General features: G+C 39.3%; 1 protein-coding gene across 1 annotated transcript; it reads right to left on the minus strand.

The window, feature by feature from the left end:
• Positions 1 to 457: 457 nt before the first annotated feature.
• On the minus strand, positions 458 to 13,983 carry LOC309602774 (uncharacterized protein C9orf85 homolog). The gene is made up of 4 exons (XM_082336682.1): positions 13,829 to 13,983; positions 4,935 to 5,041; positions 1,719 to 1,832; positions 458 to 926 (listed from the first exon to the last, which is right to left on the minus strand). The coding sequence occupies exons 1-4, from the start codon at positions 13,928 to 13,930 to the stop codon at positions 749 to 751; spliced, it is 501 nt and encodes a 166-aa protein (XP_082192808.1). The 5' UTR covers positions 13,931 to 13,983; the 3' UTR covers positions 458 to 748.
• Between the last annotated feature and the right edge of the window lie 326 nt (positions 13,984 to 14,309).

Consider the following 14,309-nt stretch of genomic DNA (forward strand, 5'->3'; position numbering starts at 1 on the left):
GAGAGTAACTACATAAGCATTGCTACACTACACAAGTGTTTTCGTATCAGAGCAAACTACGTCAGATCTGCAGTCAAAGGAAAAGAAACTGTGAGACCTGCTATGAGAAATTCTAAAAAGTCTTAGTTTTTTTTCTTTTCAAAACATCAGTAGTAACAAGGTCACAAATTTGTAATGCATGCTTATATATGGTAAAAAAGCATTAACTGCTCATGAACAGTATCACTGATGGCATTTAGGCCCTCTTTTTTGCCCAGAAAAGAAACAACAGTCGTAAGGGGAATGACTGCTTGGCATTTTGACCCTGTTTGCACACTCATTGACAAAGTTGCAAGTTCTTCCTTTAGCAGACTATTACAGCTGGTTTAGCTCTTCCTTTTTATGACAAGACTCTGTATTTATTCTAGACTTTCATGTAGCTTTCCAAGTAGAAATACAACAGTTGTGTAATATTGAATTTAGAACAATTACACAAAGAGGCTTTATTCCAGAGAAACAGGAAGTTGTTATATGTATACAAGAAATAACTATGCTTAAAGATTCCATTTCTGAATCTTTTCACAAGAAATTCTGCTCTTAATACAAAAAAATATTTATTTATACAAAACCCCCAACAAGCATCATAATCACAGTGCCAACATTTATATGCAAGGACCTCAGGTGTCAAATCAGGTTTTCAGAGCAGTTTCAGGCAAACATTGGTTTACCACTTCTGATTGCATATAGTCTCTCATATAAACTCAGCCTTTTAGATGTCTGCCCGTTCAAAATTCATACTTTTAAATCGTTCTTCAAGCACATCAGAATCTTCATCACTGTCTGTACTACTGAAGTTTGTATCAAAAGCCAGCTCATCTTCCAATCCACTGCTCTCTTGGCTACTTTTAGCAGTTACACTCTCAGTTCTGTCTTGTCCTTTATCAATCCTGCAGAAAGCAAGAGGATGTTACCACCACCCACTTTTGGAATTTATTTTTCTTTTAAACAAGAACGGGATGGAGGGTAGAATATTCTACTGGGGATGGAAGGGGGAGGGAGGTGGGGAGGAGGAGGAGAGGGACAATAATGTAGAGTTATTTTCATATTGAATAGGAAAGATACAAAACACAGTGAAGGAAAAAGAGTCTGTGAAGAAAAGATATATATATATGAACAGTTTGACCAACTAAGCAACTGGTGGCCAGTTGTCACAAACTAGTAAATTAATACTCAATATTCATTTGAGGATGCTCAATAAAGACAGAACTCTAATAAAAGAATAAAAAAACCCAAATATATTGGGTTGCTAAATATATTGCTGTAACTGTTCTCAATATCAGCCCTTGTTTAGCTTTTCTGTTCACTAGTAACTGAATCATCAAATGACAGACAAAATGCAAACAGTAAATTGGCTTATGCATATTTTATGGTGTTCTATACCGAAATCCATTTTGAAGTGCTTTGTTCCTAAGGAAGATATGCCATTTATCCTTTGGTATTAAAATAAAGTGTCTTAGCCAAGTGAGACTTTTCTTGGCCCAGCCCCACTAACATCAATAGGCATTTCACCCCTAGTTTCAGCAGAAGAAAGTGAGGGTAATGACTTCTACTGATTCCTGTCAGGATTATTCAGAATATGGCATAAAGTACAACAGCTTCTTGAGAGCTTCCAAACAAGCTTTATTAAAAGGGCAAGAAACAGTGCAGTACTGAAACTATGTAACCTATGAGCTACTTACGGAATTACTATTTCTTCTTCTTTTCCACATTTAGCACAAACTTCTAGCTTACCAGCACACGGTCGACAAATAATATGGTAAGGATCTTTTACAGTCTTCTGGAGGCACTTTACACTGTGAAAAGAAAGAAAACATGATTCAAAAAATATTTGTGGACACTTATTAACCATTCTGTGGTCAAAGACAACATAGACAAAAGAGGAACAACATGTTATAGGCCAGTTTCATACGAAACAACTGGTGTTTTAACAAGCAGCACTACCAAATTATTGCCTGTCTTCCCTCTCCTTTAACTTTTTCAGGAAGAATTACTAAAAAAAGAACTGAAGGATAAACATAAAATCAAAAATTTTTATATTTACATTGACAAAAGAAACCTTTCCGTTCATTTCAGTAGCTAGTTTTACTTTAAAAGCTACGTAACTTCTTCTGGTTTAACGATAGAAGAAAATAAGAATATGTCATAGAAAGGTGCATGCATTTTACAAATGAAAAGCTTTCAATTCAGACACTACAATGTCTTGCTCTTGAAATTCTCAAGAGTATTTCTATGAACACAAGCCTGCAGGGAACTGTATTCTGAACAAACCCAACCTAATTAGGTAGAGGTTTTTGGCTTTCTTTTTCAAGATATGATAAAACTCTGTAGATTAAGTCATTTCTAAAATGCTATGGCTTAACATTTAGCTGACATTTTTAAAGCCTTGTATTTTTGGAGAACAGAACCGAGAACTATATAGCCCATGCAATGCAGCTGTCCTAAAAGTCACTCTTTCTTGGTTCCTCAGGCACTCAAAAAGTTCTCAGGAAAGATTCATCATACAGTTCTGAGTAGTGGATTTGCAGACTTGGGTAAAACAGGCTGAAGAAAAATATCAAGTGTTTTTGCATGCCTTATAAGGAGAGATGCACTAACTAGCATCTAGTGAAACAGAAGTTTTTACTTTTTCACATCCCATTCTTAAGCACTATCGCCTACTCCCTACTATCTTCATCTAGGCTCTGCTGAGCTTTCATTATTAAGATGCATGTATCCAATTCATTAAGAAGCTGTAAAATCACAAGAACTGCTGTAGGACACATTTGAAAAAAGCAAGTCTGAACTGCCTAGTGTTTCTGGTCTTCTCTCTTCCCCAGGAAAAACCTACAGTTAGATGTCACTGGGAATACCTACTTAGCCTGGGTTTTTTTTTTTTCTTTCTTCCATGTTCAATTGCAGTAGTATTAAAAAAATGTCTACAGTTCTTCCCAGCCATGTCACACAAAACAGAGGCACTATCAATGCAAGGTGGATAGACTTTTTTTTAAAGAGTTTAATTTGTAAGAATTAAATACTCGAAATAAAAGTAAAGTAGGGATAATTTGTGGTTGTACTAACAATCATAATTTTGAAGATGTTAAAAAACTAAAAATAAGTTGAAGCACAGAGAATTCCTCCATTCCCATCGTCTGTGACATGAAGAACCCCTTTTTTTCCATATAGTCACATTTTTAGTGTCTATAATGTGTTTACTTCACCTAGAAGCTTCACCCATTCTATCTTCACTATCTTCATAGTTTTGTCCTTTCAGAACAGCGGCCCACTCAGCCATTGTACAGCTGCAGGCTGGGCTAGAAACCATTACCTGTAGAGCCAGAACGGCCTGCAGCCCAATTGACTTCTTCAAAAATATGACAGAAAACATCACATATTCTGTCATAAGCAGCTGCCCCGCAATGCCACTTTTTCTATTTCCAATGCTTCTCAGATTTGCATGCTTTTTTGCCTGCTTTTTTTTTGTTTGGGGTTAGGCAGAGAAGAGGCAGAAGAACCAGATCCACTACCACGTGATTTAGAATCATTGAATCATAGAATTGTTTAGGTTGGAAAGGACCCTTAAGATCATGGAATCCAACTGTTAACCTAACACTGCCAAGTCCACCACTAAACCATGTCCCTAAGCACCACATGTACCCATCTTTTAAATACCTCCAGTTGTTATTTGTTACAGCTCATTACTTTTAAACAGGATGCACATAGTCATTTGAGAAAGAGTTAAAAAAGGACAAATTCCAACTTCATCCGTGGTGAATGGAACCCAGAATGTTTACTTTGAGAAACAGAGAGACTTCTACCTAATTTTTTTTTTTTACATGAAAGGGTGAAATTGTTCACTAAAACCAAAATATTTGTTGCCTATGGTTTCACATTAAAAAGTAAAACTTCTCACAAGAGGGGGATATAGTATGAACAAACATTCCTTCCCTTTTAACCTACTGAAAATCAAAATAAAATACACCATCATTCAGGGAACTGCACACATACAGAACCTCTTCAAGCAGTTTGTAAGTATTTCAGAAGTACATAACTGAGAACAACACACAAACACAGAACAAACTATTGTGACAAAGCTGGCTATATCATACACCACAGTCCAGATGTAGTTTGAGTTCAATGTTTCATTGTTGAAACACTGGCTGTGTCTGCAACCACAGAGGTAAGGACCTCTGCAGCTGAGCAAGTAAGAAGGAAGCAGAAAGTATCCATTTCAGAAAATTAACATATCATGAACCTATAAATCATTTTAAGATATTTATCACCTCTACTATGTACTTATCGAAAACCACCTAATACAGAACTGTATGCAAACAATGCTAAACATTCAATATTTAGGATTATAGTTTCATATACAAAAAGAGAGAACATGCTAAGAGGTAATGAAATGAAGGTATTGCAAACATTTTGTAGGCATTGAGGCCTCAGTAATGCTGAGAACAGTGTTCCTGATGAGTTTTGATATGACACAAAATTAAAGCCTTCCTCTCCTCATTTCTCTACTAATCTTTGTGAACAACAAAAGTTAAGAGATGTGGAGATTCCTCTAGTATTGACTTGCAATGAGGCCTTAGAAAACCGTGTTACAACTGGTTCAGGTTTGACTTTTTGTTCAGGAGGCCACACTGACGGTTTTGGAAGCTTACAGGTCCACAGTTCAAGCATTTTAACAGTGAAGAGGGAAGCAGTTGCTTTTCCACTGTATTTTCTTCTCAAAAGTTTAAGATAAAAGACTAACAAATTAGAAAATCAACATTGCATATATATTGTCACTGCAGACTCCAAATTTGAAGAATGTCATATAGCAGCAGCTACTACTTGTGAGTTTCCAAAACTAGAATATTTAAAAACAAATTCACAAACTACACTATCAGTGATTAACACAAAGTATCTTAACTCACCATTTTTTAGGTTTTGATAGTAGTTTGTACTTGCTGAATTTTACCCGCCACTCCAAGATACCTTTGCAATGCTGACACACTCCATCATGAAGCTTAGCATTTATTTTCTGAATAAGGAAATAAAAATTAGAATAAGAATACATTGAAAATTTCCTACTTTTATGAGTATAATCTTGCTTAGAAAGCACTTCCACTCATCAGTGATTAATACAGTATTTAGAAAGCTGTTTGTTTGATATTAACGTAAAAGCATTTCATATACATTTACTGCTAGTAACTTTCATCAGTGGAAAGAGTGCTGAGGTAGTCTTTTACTTCAAGGTAGTCTTCATTATTATTATTATAATTTTAATATTGTTAATAGCAGTACTTTTTTATGTTATTATATTGTTGATAATAGATTACTATAGATTTTTTTTTTCATCTATAGAGATTTTACAAAACAGATTTAAGTAGAAATGAGCCCTGAAATACGCATTTTTTATACAAAGACGACAACTCGCAAGACTTAGCATTTAACTTATTGCTCAAGCTACCATTATACTACATACTTTAAGTAAGTAGTCTCGGGATTTTTTCTCAGATCACAATAAAGTAGAATCCACACATTATTTGCAGTCAAATCATTCAATGTCTCTTTCATCATAAACTTCCTTTACGAAAAAGCAGTATATTTTTGCTCTCAAGTATCTAAGACAAAATCCTTAAAACGGTCATTTAAACTATGGTTTATTTTCAAGACAATGCAAAGTTTACCTTAAGTTCTTCTACAACATTTTACGTTTAGTTTCCTCAGGAATACAAAACGTCAACTGGCCAATACCGTTTGCACAAGAGAAGGTATTCTGAGATGGGAAGTAGTACCACACCACACTGTTACCTTAAATAACAAGCAACATACACTTGCACATGCAACGTACTTTTATTTCTTCTCTCTCTGAAAATGTCAGCAGTAACTTTATCTATCATGCGGTTGTGTGTATTCACTCAGAACTTTAAAAGTAGAAATTTCACAATTAAAAAAAAATGCATATAGCCAAAAAAATTCTATTGTGCCTTTTTTAAAGACAGCTTAAAAATGGCTACTGTAGCAAAATTACATTATTAACATGGTCTAAAACACATCTATTTCTTAGAATACCTAAAAGTTCATTGGAACAGATTCTGCATTAATTGGGAATAGAGTTTATATTATTCTTCTACAAATAAACTGAAAAATTATTCTATGCATACAGTAGCTTCTGAAGTAATTTCCTGTTTTTATGACCCACAAGAGCTTCTTGCTACTCCACAAAGATCTACCTCAATACACTAGACAAAAGAACAGGCCAGGTTTTAAAAATACAGTATCTTATTCTATTCCAAAAAATGTATGTGGCAGAGGAAATGCTACTTACGAGTGAGACTATACTATGGGACTTGTTTTCCATTGTTTCCATTTTTGCTAAACTTCAACCATTCAGTATGAGTTTTCCCATGGTGCACCTAACAGAAGGTGTGGTGCTTTTTAGCTGGTTCAGTTAAAAGATAGTAAACTTTTTTTCAAATGATCAAATACAGACTTGGCACATTTAAAAAAAAAAAAAAAAAAAAGAAACAAACAAGGTTTTGCAGAATGCTTGAATACTGAATACAGAAAGCTGTGGTTCTGATGTCAGCCACACATTATGAATTAAATCCTCCAAGAAACACAAACATTTGGCTAATGTGGAAACTTTCTGAGAGAAGAAAATCATTGGCAAGTTCTTCTCTGTTAAAAGGCTGGCAATTCAAACTGCTGTCAGCGCTGACTGTGTCCATTCTTTCAAAATTCATGCAATTTGAAGATAAGCCTTCTTTTCAGTGCTTGACTAGCACAAAGTAAGGCTCCAAGTAGTATAGCCTGAATAAGCTTCTAATAAGCTGAAAATTAGCCTAAACTTTCCAGTTCTCCACTCTCCTGATTTGCATTAATTAGTAATGCAGGAGGGGAGAAAGACACAAACACTGTCGTTTGTATTCCCAGGTGTTCTTTATTGTGATCAACTATTTTTAGTATTGCTAAGGCAGTACCCAAAAAACATCAAAAGACAGCAATAGTTTAAGCTGAAGACAGCTGGTCGTCTATCCAAAGGGAGTCAGCTTCCTTACTGAAAACTGCCTCATTTCCAATAATACGTCCTGACATCACGGCTGGGGACAGGAGCCCTGTTACTAAGTGACGCAGGGACAGGCTCAGCAACGCGTAACGCACTTGGAATGCAAGAGGCCACACTCAGGACTGCATGTGGTGTAAACAGTGCAGAAGAGCAAAATAGGAACTACTTTCACTCTCATCTGAAGGAAATCCAAAGTCTGTCAAACAGGCAGCCTATTACAAATTCTGCTAAACGTTTGCTATGGAACAAGGAAATATGCATAATTATTACTAATGGAGCTTTATAAAGCTCTTCCCCCTCCCAATATGCTCATCATCTGGCTCCAGAATACACAACAATCATACGGTGATTAATTTCTTTTTTTATTTTTTATCAGACAAACTAAAACGCAGATCATCCCAAATTCCAAAGATGCTTTTTCATGTTACTCATAGCACAGATCTTTGCATGAAAATACCACCTCATAGCAAGGCCAAGAGACTAGTCATGCGGCATAAAGACTGTATTATTGGGACTTCCTCACCTTTGGTTTGAACAACAAAGCCCTGCATCTTATCTGATGCCCTGATCCCAAAATAAGTCCTCCCTCTATCCTAACACATTGTTTCACCACTGAAAAAGGTCTTTAGAAGATAAGCAACACACAAGGAGCTCTAAAGTAAAGTAAAATAAAGTTAATGTAATATAATTGCACAGCAACAATCACAATCAACTATCCATATAAAGGCAATGAATCTCTACCAGAGCTGGTCTGTGTATTTAGATTATGTCTACACAGTCACATTTGAACTGTTCCGTTTTCCTGGTATAATCAGTGACACTTCAAATATCCAGTGCAAAGACAAAGAACGTCAACCAAAATGCTGCCTAAGAGTCTTACAACACAAAATTAGACAGTAGCTATGAAGATCGCATTTATGTGTAACTTAAGATCCTGATCCAGGCATAAAGATGACTAGACTTTTCAACGTAGTCACTTGTAGGACCACATATCTTACACAGCAACTCAAAGAAACCACATAGCATGTGCTCAGAAGGTAACAATCGGAAAAAAGACAACAGCTTTTAAGTTCTAATTTCCTCCTTCAAACAGGCACACATACAGCACAGTCTCTTCTTCCCCTTCAGCAATTTCCTGTATTTTTTTACTCAATGTTGGCACTTCAAGTATGGGGTGGTGTAGTTAATCATTGGCTTACCACATCTGAATATGAGAGAAACTATGACTCCACAATTCTTCTACCAGGCCGTTGACTTAGAAAGTCAACAGAGAACGATGGATTGATGTAAAACAAGCAAGCAGGGAGGTTTACAGAGTTTAACCTTGACTTGTGTTTGCCTTCTAAGTTTATTTTGCTCAGAAAAAAAAATGCGTGCTATTTAAATGTTACTATTACTAAAACAAGTTGATAATTTACTGTGGTTTTCTACTTTAAATTCAATACTTCCTTTGACCAAAAAAAAGTGTCATATCAGTTTCAAAAGCAATGCAAACTTGAAGAAACAAAGCAAGCTGTCTCTAATTAAAGATTTGGACAAGCTGTTTTTTCAGATTTTTGAAATCACCAAAGAACGTGTGAGAATAAGCTTTCCCAACAAACCGGAAGGGAAATTTTCCTGGTATCTCGGTTCCCAGTCAGAATGGGGAAGTTATTATTTAAATCAAAGAAATCCCTCTGCTGCTTACTTTTCCTATTAATATTCACTTTTTAATATACTTTATACATTGTTTAAACTTTCATATATTTGTATTTTCTTCCTTTCGCCCATTTAATAGCTTGCTTTCCTTAAAGGGTACAAAAAACCAACAACCCCACAAAGACCTGAACAAGGTTTGTCAACTTCATTATTCTCTTCCAACTTTTCTACCCAGCTTTTACGCAGGTAGCTGGCTGTCATACACAAAGAGGTGGTAGTGCTTATGGTTTGAAATGGATTTCTTGGTGTGAGAACTACTTTGACAGGTTAGATTCTGTTTCTGTCACAGAAGTTTCTCTGTTCTTTTTTTTATGCTCATTTCCTTGTTTTAGTCAATAGCTCTTTCCTCTTTTCTTTTGCCACACTTCCCTCCAAGGACAAGTGCAACTCATTCAGTGCTTATAGTATGTCTATATATTCTCCAAAGAAATTATTGTTATGCAATACAGACATACATAAACAGTCTTAAAGTATACAGTCACAAAATATTCCATGTGCATATTATATACACACTGTCAGGTCAACTGCATTAATGAAACAGCATCCTCTGTATGTTCACGTAACCCAATATTAAATCATTTAGCAACCTGCCAAAAGCAGTTCAGAATGTATTTAAGTAAACACACGCACCTACACCTACTAACTTGGCACACAAAATAATCCCTAGGTTAAGCTAGCATTAAAGCACTCACAAGCAAGAAGTAATGATGGGGTTTCAAAGAAGCCTCACTGTCTATTTGGAAGTTTCTAATTATGTGTGAACTTATGGATATTTAGATTTACTGTATTGAAAGCAAACTCCTACTACCGAGCACACGACAGTGGTCTATTCTGCTGTAAATGAATGCAATGTCAATGTCACCCATAAACTCCCTTGTCAGAAGCACAGGTGATACTGCTTCAGTCAACAAGGCTGAACGCAGCATTTCTGGATAACTACACTTCTCAGAAAAACAAAACTCCACAGGATCTCCAGCTCGTGAGTACAAAGCAGTTAGAGTAGATCAGTGCAGGCTAACAAATGTGAAACTGCAGTAAGAGACACCAGCTTTTCAGGGTTCTAACACATATTTCACAGGCTGAAATCAAGTCCCTCAAAGAGCTTCACTTGCTCATATATTGTATCAGTATTACTTTAAATTCCATTTTCTACACAGATAATTTCTCATCTCTTTCTAAAGAAAAGTATATTTAACATTTTAAGCAAAGCCCTAAAGTCTTCCTTACATCCACACTGGTTACATATGGATGGCTATAAAGCTAGCATTGAAGGCCCTTTCGTGTTTTCTTGCTATGGACTTTAAAACACATGAAATCAAAAGCTTTTTCTAAGCCCAATTCCAAATGGCCATCTTGGAGATCAAGATGTTCTGCTTTTTTCAGATCAGTGACCATGGATCTGAAAACATGCAAGTAACCAGCAAGAGAATGTCCACACTTGGAAGGACCAACAATCCACCCCCATCCTCTTCCCGACAATGAACTGAACACACACACGTTCACTCGCTCTCTCCCCTCCCCGAGTCAGGTTAGAGTCCAGAATAGATGTTATGCTTGCTCCTCTTCTTCCTACATGAAAGGCTACAACCCAGGCCTGAATGCACTTCTGAACCCAGAATAACAGGGGTGGCTACAGAGTAGACTTTAGCCTACCACGCTACTCTATGTTGCAGCAAGAACAGAAACTAAACAAACTCCAATACTGTTATCTGACAAGTCCAGCTGGCTACTGGTGTATCTATATCTCCCCTCCGAGCTTCAAGTCACGATCACTGACTCGGCATTTAACCTCTGTATTCACCTGTTCTGTTCCTACTGCCTTCCCACAGTCTTCACCAGTGTCTCCACCAAAACAAGTTATTTATCCACACAGCCAGCAGAAGAAGCAGCTGACATCAACACTATGGTAAAGCTGAGGTTCAGAGTTAATAACCTCTGAAATTTAGGGAAACGCGGATTATCATCTGGGGTGTACTTAATGAGACGAAAGAAATGGAGAAACAGATCAGTCATTTGGGTGTAAATATGAATCACTTTGTGGTTTACCATCTTATTACAATGGAGTTCTAAATGTTCTCATTGAATGCTATTTGCTTTCATCTCTAGAACTACTCCAGCTTCCATGTTGAATTATGTAATATACTTTACATAAAATGTATATTCATATAATATAATGTATATTCCTCAGCTCAGTGCCACAAACAGCTGTTCTGGAGTATACTATGTAAAGCAAGCACCCATAAACAAATTCCAAGATTCAATAACTAACAGCACAGTGTGTCTTACCCTGTCCTGGCTCTTCCTTCTTCAGTTCGTCCTAGGATGCAAGCCTTCCCAGCTTTGTTGCAGGCAGTTACCCAAATACAGTAGAGAGGCAGTGTACTTTGCTGCAAGGGCGTTCCACCTCAACTAGCCTATCCCAGAGTAATGCTGTAGTAAAGACTGATCATTAGAAGAAAGACAGATGGATCTTTCAGCATGTTCTGCAAGCAATCAGAGCTATGGTCTTTAAGATTCGAAAACGGATGCCAAGGTCAGTGTCAGACAGAGAGCACAAAACCTTTCAAAAAACTACAAAACAACTGGATAATGACTGCCACCAGGGAAAAGTCAAAAGACTATTAGATCAATTTCCTCTGCAGATTCTCCTTCACTGAGAGAAGCAGCAATAACACTGAAAATAACTACCTCAACTCCACCCACAGTACAACCTGAAGCTACTGTAATTAATATTCAACATTGCTAATGCAGTGCACAAATGCAGCAGGATAAAACTTTTTAAGCTAAAAAGCATTCTGCAGCCTTTCAAGATACTATTGCATCAGACAGTGTGTAACAGTAGTCAAAGACAGGCCAAACACGTAAAAAAAAAAAAAAATAGCAGTGTTTTACAGGAGATCTACCCTCCTTCAGCAGCTCTGAGCACTCTTCTGATCTACTGAGCTAGCGAGAGGTGGAAAGGAAGAATGCCCCACTCCTGGATTAGCCCCTGTGATCCAATTGCTACTATTTCTTCCCCTCCCTCATCGCACCTTGAACGTCTGTGGCACGTCTGATCATTCAGGACTACGTAAGACAGAGATGCAAAACTGTCATCATTCAGCATAGTCTATATCTAAACTATGACATTAATCACCACTTAGTCTTTGTTAGTCTAACTTCTTTTCATATTTCTCAAATAGCAGAATCAGGCCTAGTCATCATTATAAAGACCCCTGTGTATCCCTTAGCACTAGAATTTGTACGTGACGGTGCACCAAAAGAAAAACGCATCCTTTCCCTTTACCACACACTATCTAACCCTGTAATAGGGAGCACCTTCTTCAAGAAGCTTCTTCCCTGTGTTCAGCCACCTCCATGAACTGGCAGGCACAAAGAGAAAATAAATCATTCGCTTGAAACCGAAAGGAAAAAGATACAGTCCCATATCACAGTTAATGCCCACAGTGAATCCTGGCTACATTCAAAAGCTTTTAAAAAATATTTTATTTATTTGAGTGCATGGTACTGTGCAGCCAGTTCTACACGATATAAAATATTAAAAAAGGGAAGAAAAACAGCCATGTGGGTATTAAAATGATTACTTCAGCTACAAAAATGATGTCAGAACTCAGTTTCTCTTTGACAACTTTTCTGATAGACCAACTCTCTAGGATATTTTTGTGTGTGTATGTGTGTAGAGGCCAGACAGGAAAATACTCTCCTATCAGGGATCATGCAGTGACTCACACAATAAATAACACTAGCACTGCTTAGAGTCCCAGGAAAGCAGCCTGTTCAACTTGCATAACCAGTCCTACAACACCTGAAAAAAAACAAAACAAAACTACAAACCCCCCCCCAACCTCCCTCTTTGGTGCCATTTCTTTAACGTACTATTTTCTTCCCCTCCTCTCAGTTCTTTTTGACAACCCAGTCAGGTTCAGTTAAAGAGATATTGACCTAACAGCAATAGCACCAGATAAGCCTCTTCTAGAATGCTCATCTTGTTTTTTGTTTTTTTAATCTCTTTCAGTTTAGCTTGTAAGACAAAACATCCCATTTTTGTGCTCTTATGGCTCAGGCATACTGCTTGGTCTTCATCCTCTCCAGCACTGCTATTATGTTACCACAACTACATGCATAGAGCATGTTCCAAGAATATATGGTAAACCATTACCTTCTCCTTGCTTAGAAACAAAAAAAGACAACAATGGTGTTTTGCAACAATAGTGTGAAAATATCAAACCATGATAACGTTTGTAGCAGAAGCACTGATAAAAGAGCTAAAGACACCTTTCTATGTAACTACTTGGAAAAGCCCCTTAAGTTTTTTTTAAAGCCTTAAAGCAAACACGAGTCTTTTTTAAGTACACACAGTGAAACGATATTTATATGGACGATGGGGGGAGGTCAAAATAAATTCTCAAAATGCTAAGGTGTCTGAAGTTAAGATCACATAGTCACAAACTTTGAGAAGAGCAAACGCCTTTCAAGAAGTCACATGGGTAACACTGCAGGGAACGTTTACCTACTGCACTCACTGCACAAAAGGAAATGCTTTATTTCAGTCTTCCTCTTAATTCTTGGCTTAACGAGGGCCTTTCATGTCATGAGTATGATTCAAGTACCATACAATGCATTTGCTACACCATGATTTGCAGCGGCCTAAGACGGGGGGGGGTGGGGGGGGCGGGCCAGGCGACACCTGACCGAAATGGCTCGTTAGGGATTACTCCCTTGACACCGCAGCGAACGCTTCGGCCAGGCCCGGGCCAAGGTTTCTCCACCGCTAAATCGAAGGGGTTTTTCGGCTCCCGCTGCCCTGTGCCTTCGCCTGCGATCCTGAAGCTCTTCAAGACCTGCCAGCAGAAGGTCGCTCAGGGACGGGCCGTCGCTCCAAAGGCTCCCGTGCGGCCAGCAGGCCGCAGAGGCTCCTGTTGGCGCTGCCGGCACCAAACGCCACCGAACGCCCTGCCGCCGCGCCTCCCCGCCCGCCGGCGACGCAGCCGGCCCAGCGCCCGGCCGGGAGGGGAGAGGAGAGGCCGGTGGCGGTGGCGGGGCGGCCCCGCCGCTTACCTTGCGCCGGGCGCTGGTGTCGTACTTGTCGTTCCTGAAGGCGCGCGCGTTCTGGTAGCGCTGGGGCCGCGTGCGCGACACGTTTCCCTTCTCCGAGCTCATCCCCCGGGCAACCGACACCGCCGGCGACACCTGCCCCGGAACCGCTCTGCGCCCCCGGCCCCGCCCCCGGCCCCGCCGCCTCGCCATTGGCCCGGAGCCGGCGCCCGTAGAACGCCTCCGCCCACCACGGTTCGCTGCCTCTTGGCTGCTTCCCGCCCACCCGCCTTCAGGCGGAGCCTCAGTGGCCGGAGCGGCGCTGCGGGCTGCGCCCCCATTGGTGCGCGGCGGCCGGTCCCGCCCCGCCCCACCGCCCCCTTGGCCGCCCCGGCAGCCGCTCGATCCGATGCAGTCGCTCGGTGAAGTGAGGCCGGCGCCGCTCCCTTAGGCCGCGCCGAGGGCACCTCTCCAGGGGCCGCGCCTTCTCTGCCGCGGAGCGCGG

The sequence above is a fragment of the Platalea leucorodia genome, assembly GCF_965183815.1.
Source record: "Platalea leucorodia genome assembly, chromosome: Z".
NCBI lineage: Eukaryota > Metazoa > Chordata > Aves > Pelecaniformes > Threskiornithidae > Platalea > Platalea leucorodia.

Coding starts and splice junctions, on each gene's coding strand:
- LOC309602774 (XM_082336682.1), bottom strand. CDS start 13,930: ATGAGCTCGGAGAAGGGAAACGTGTCGCGCACGCGGCCCCAGCGCTAC. Junction 5,042..13,828: donor ACACCAGCGCCCGGCGCAAG/GTAAGCGGCGGG, acceptor TTCCTTATTCAG/AAAATAAATGCTAAGCTTCA. Junction 1,833..4,934: donor CTATCAAAACCTAAAAAATG/GTGAGTTAAGAT, acceptor TTCTTTTCACAG/TGTAAAGTGCCTCCAGAAGA.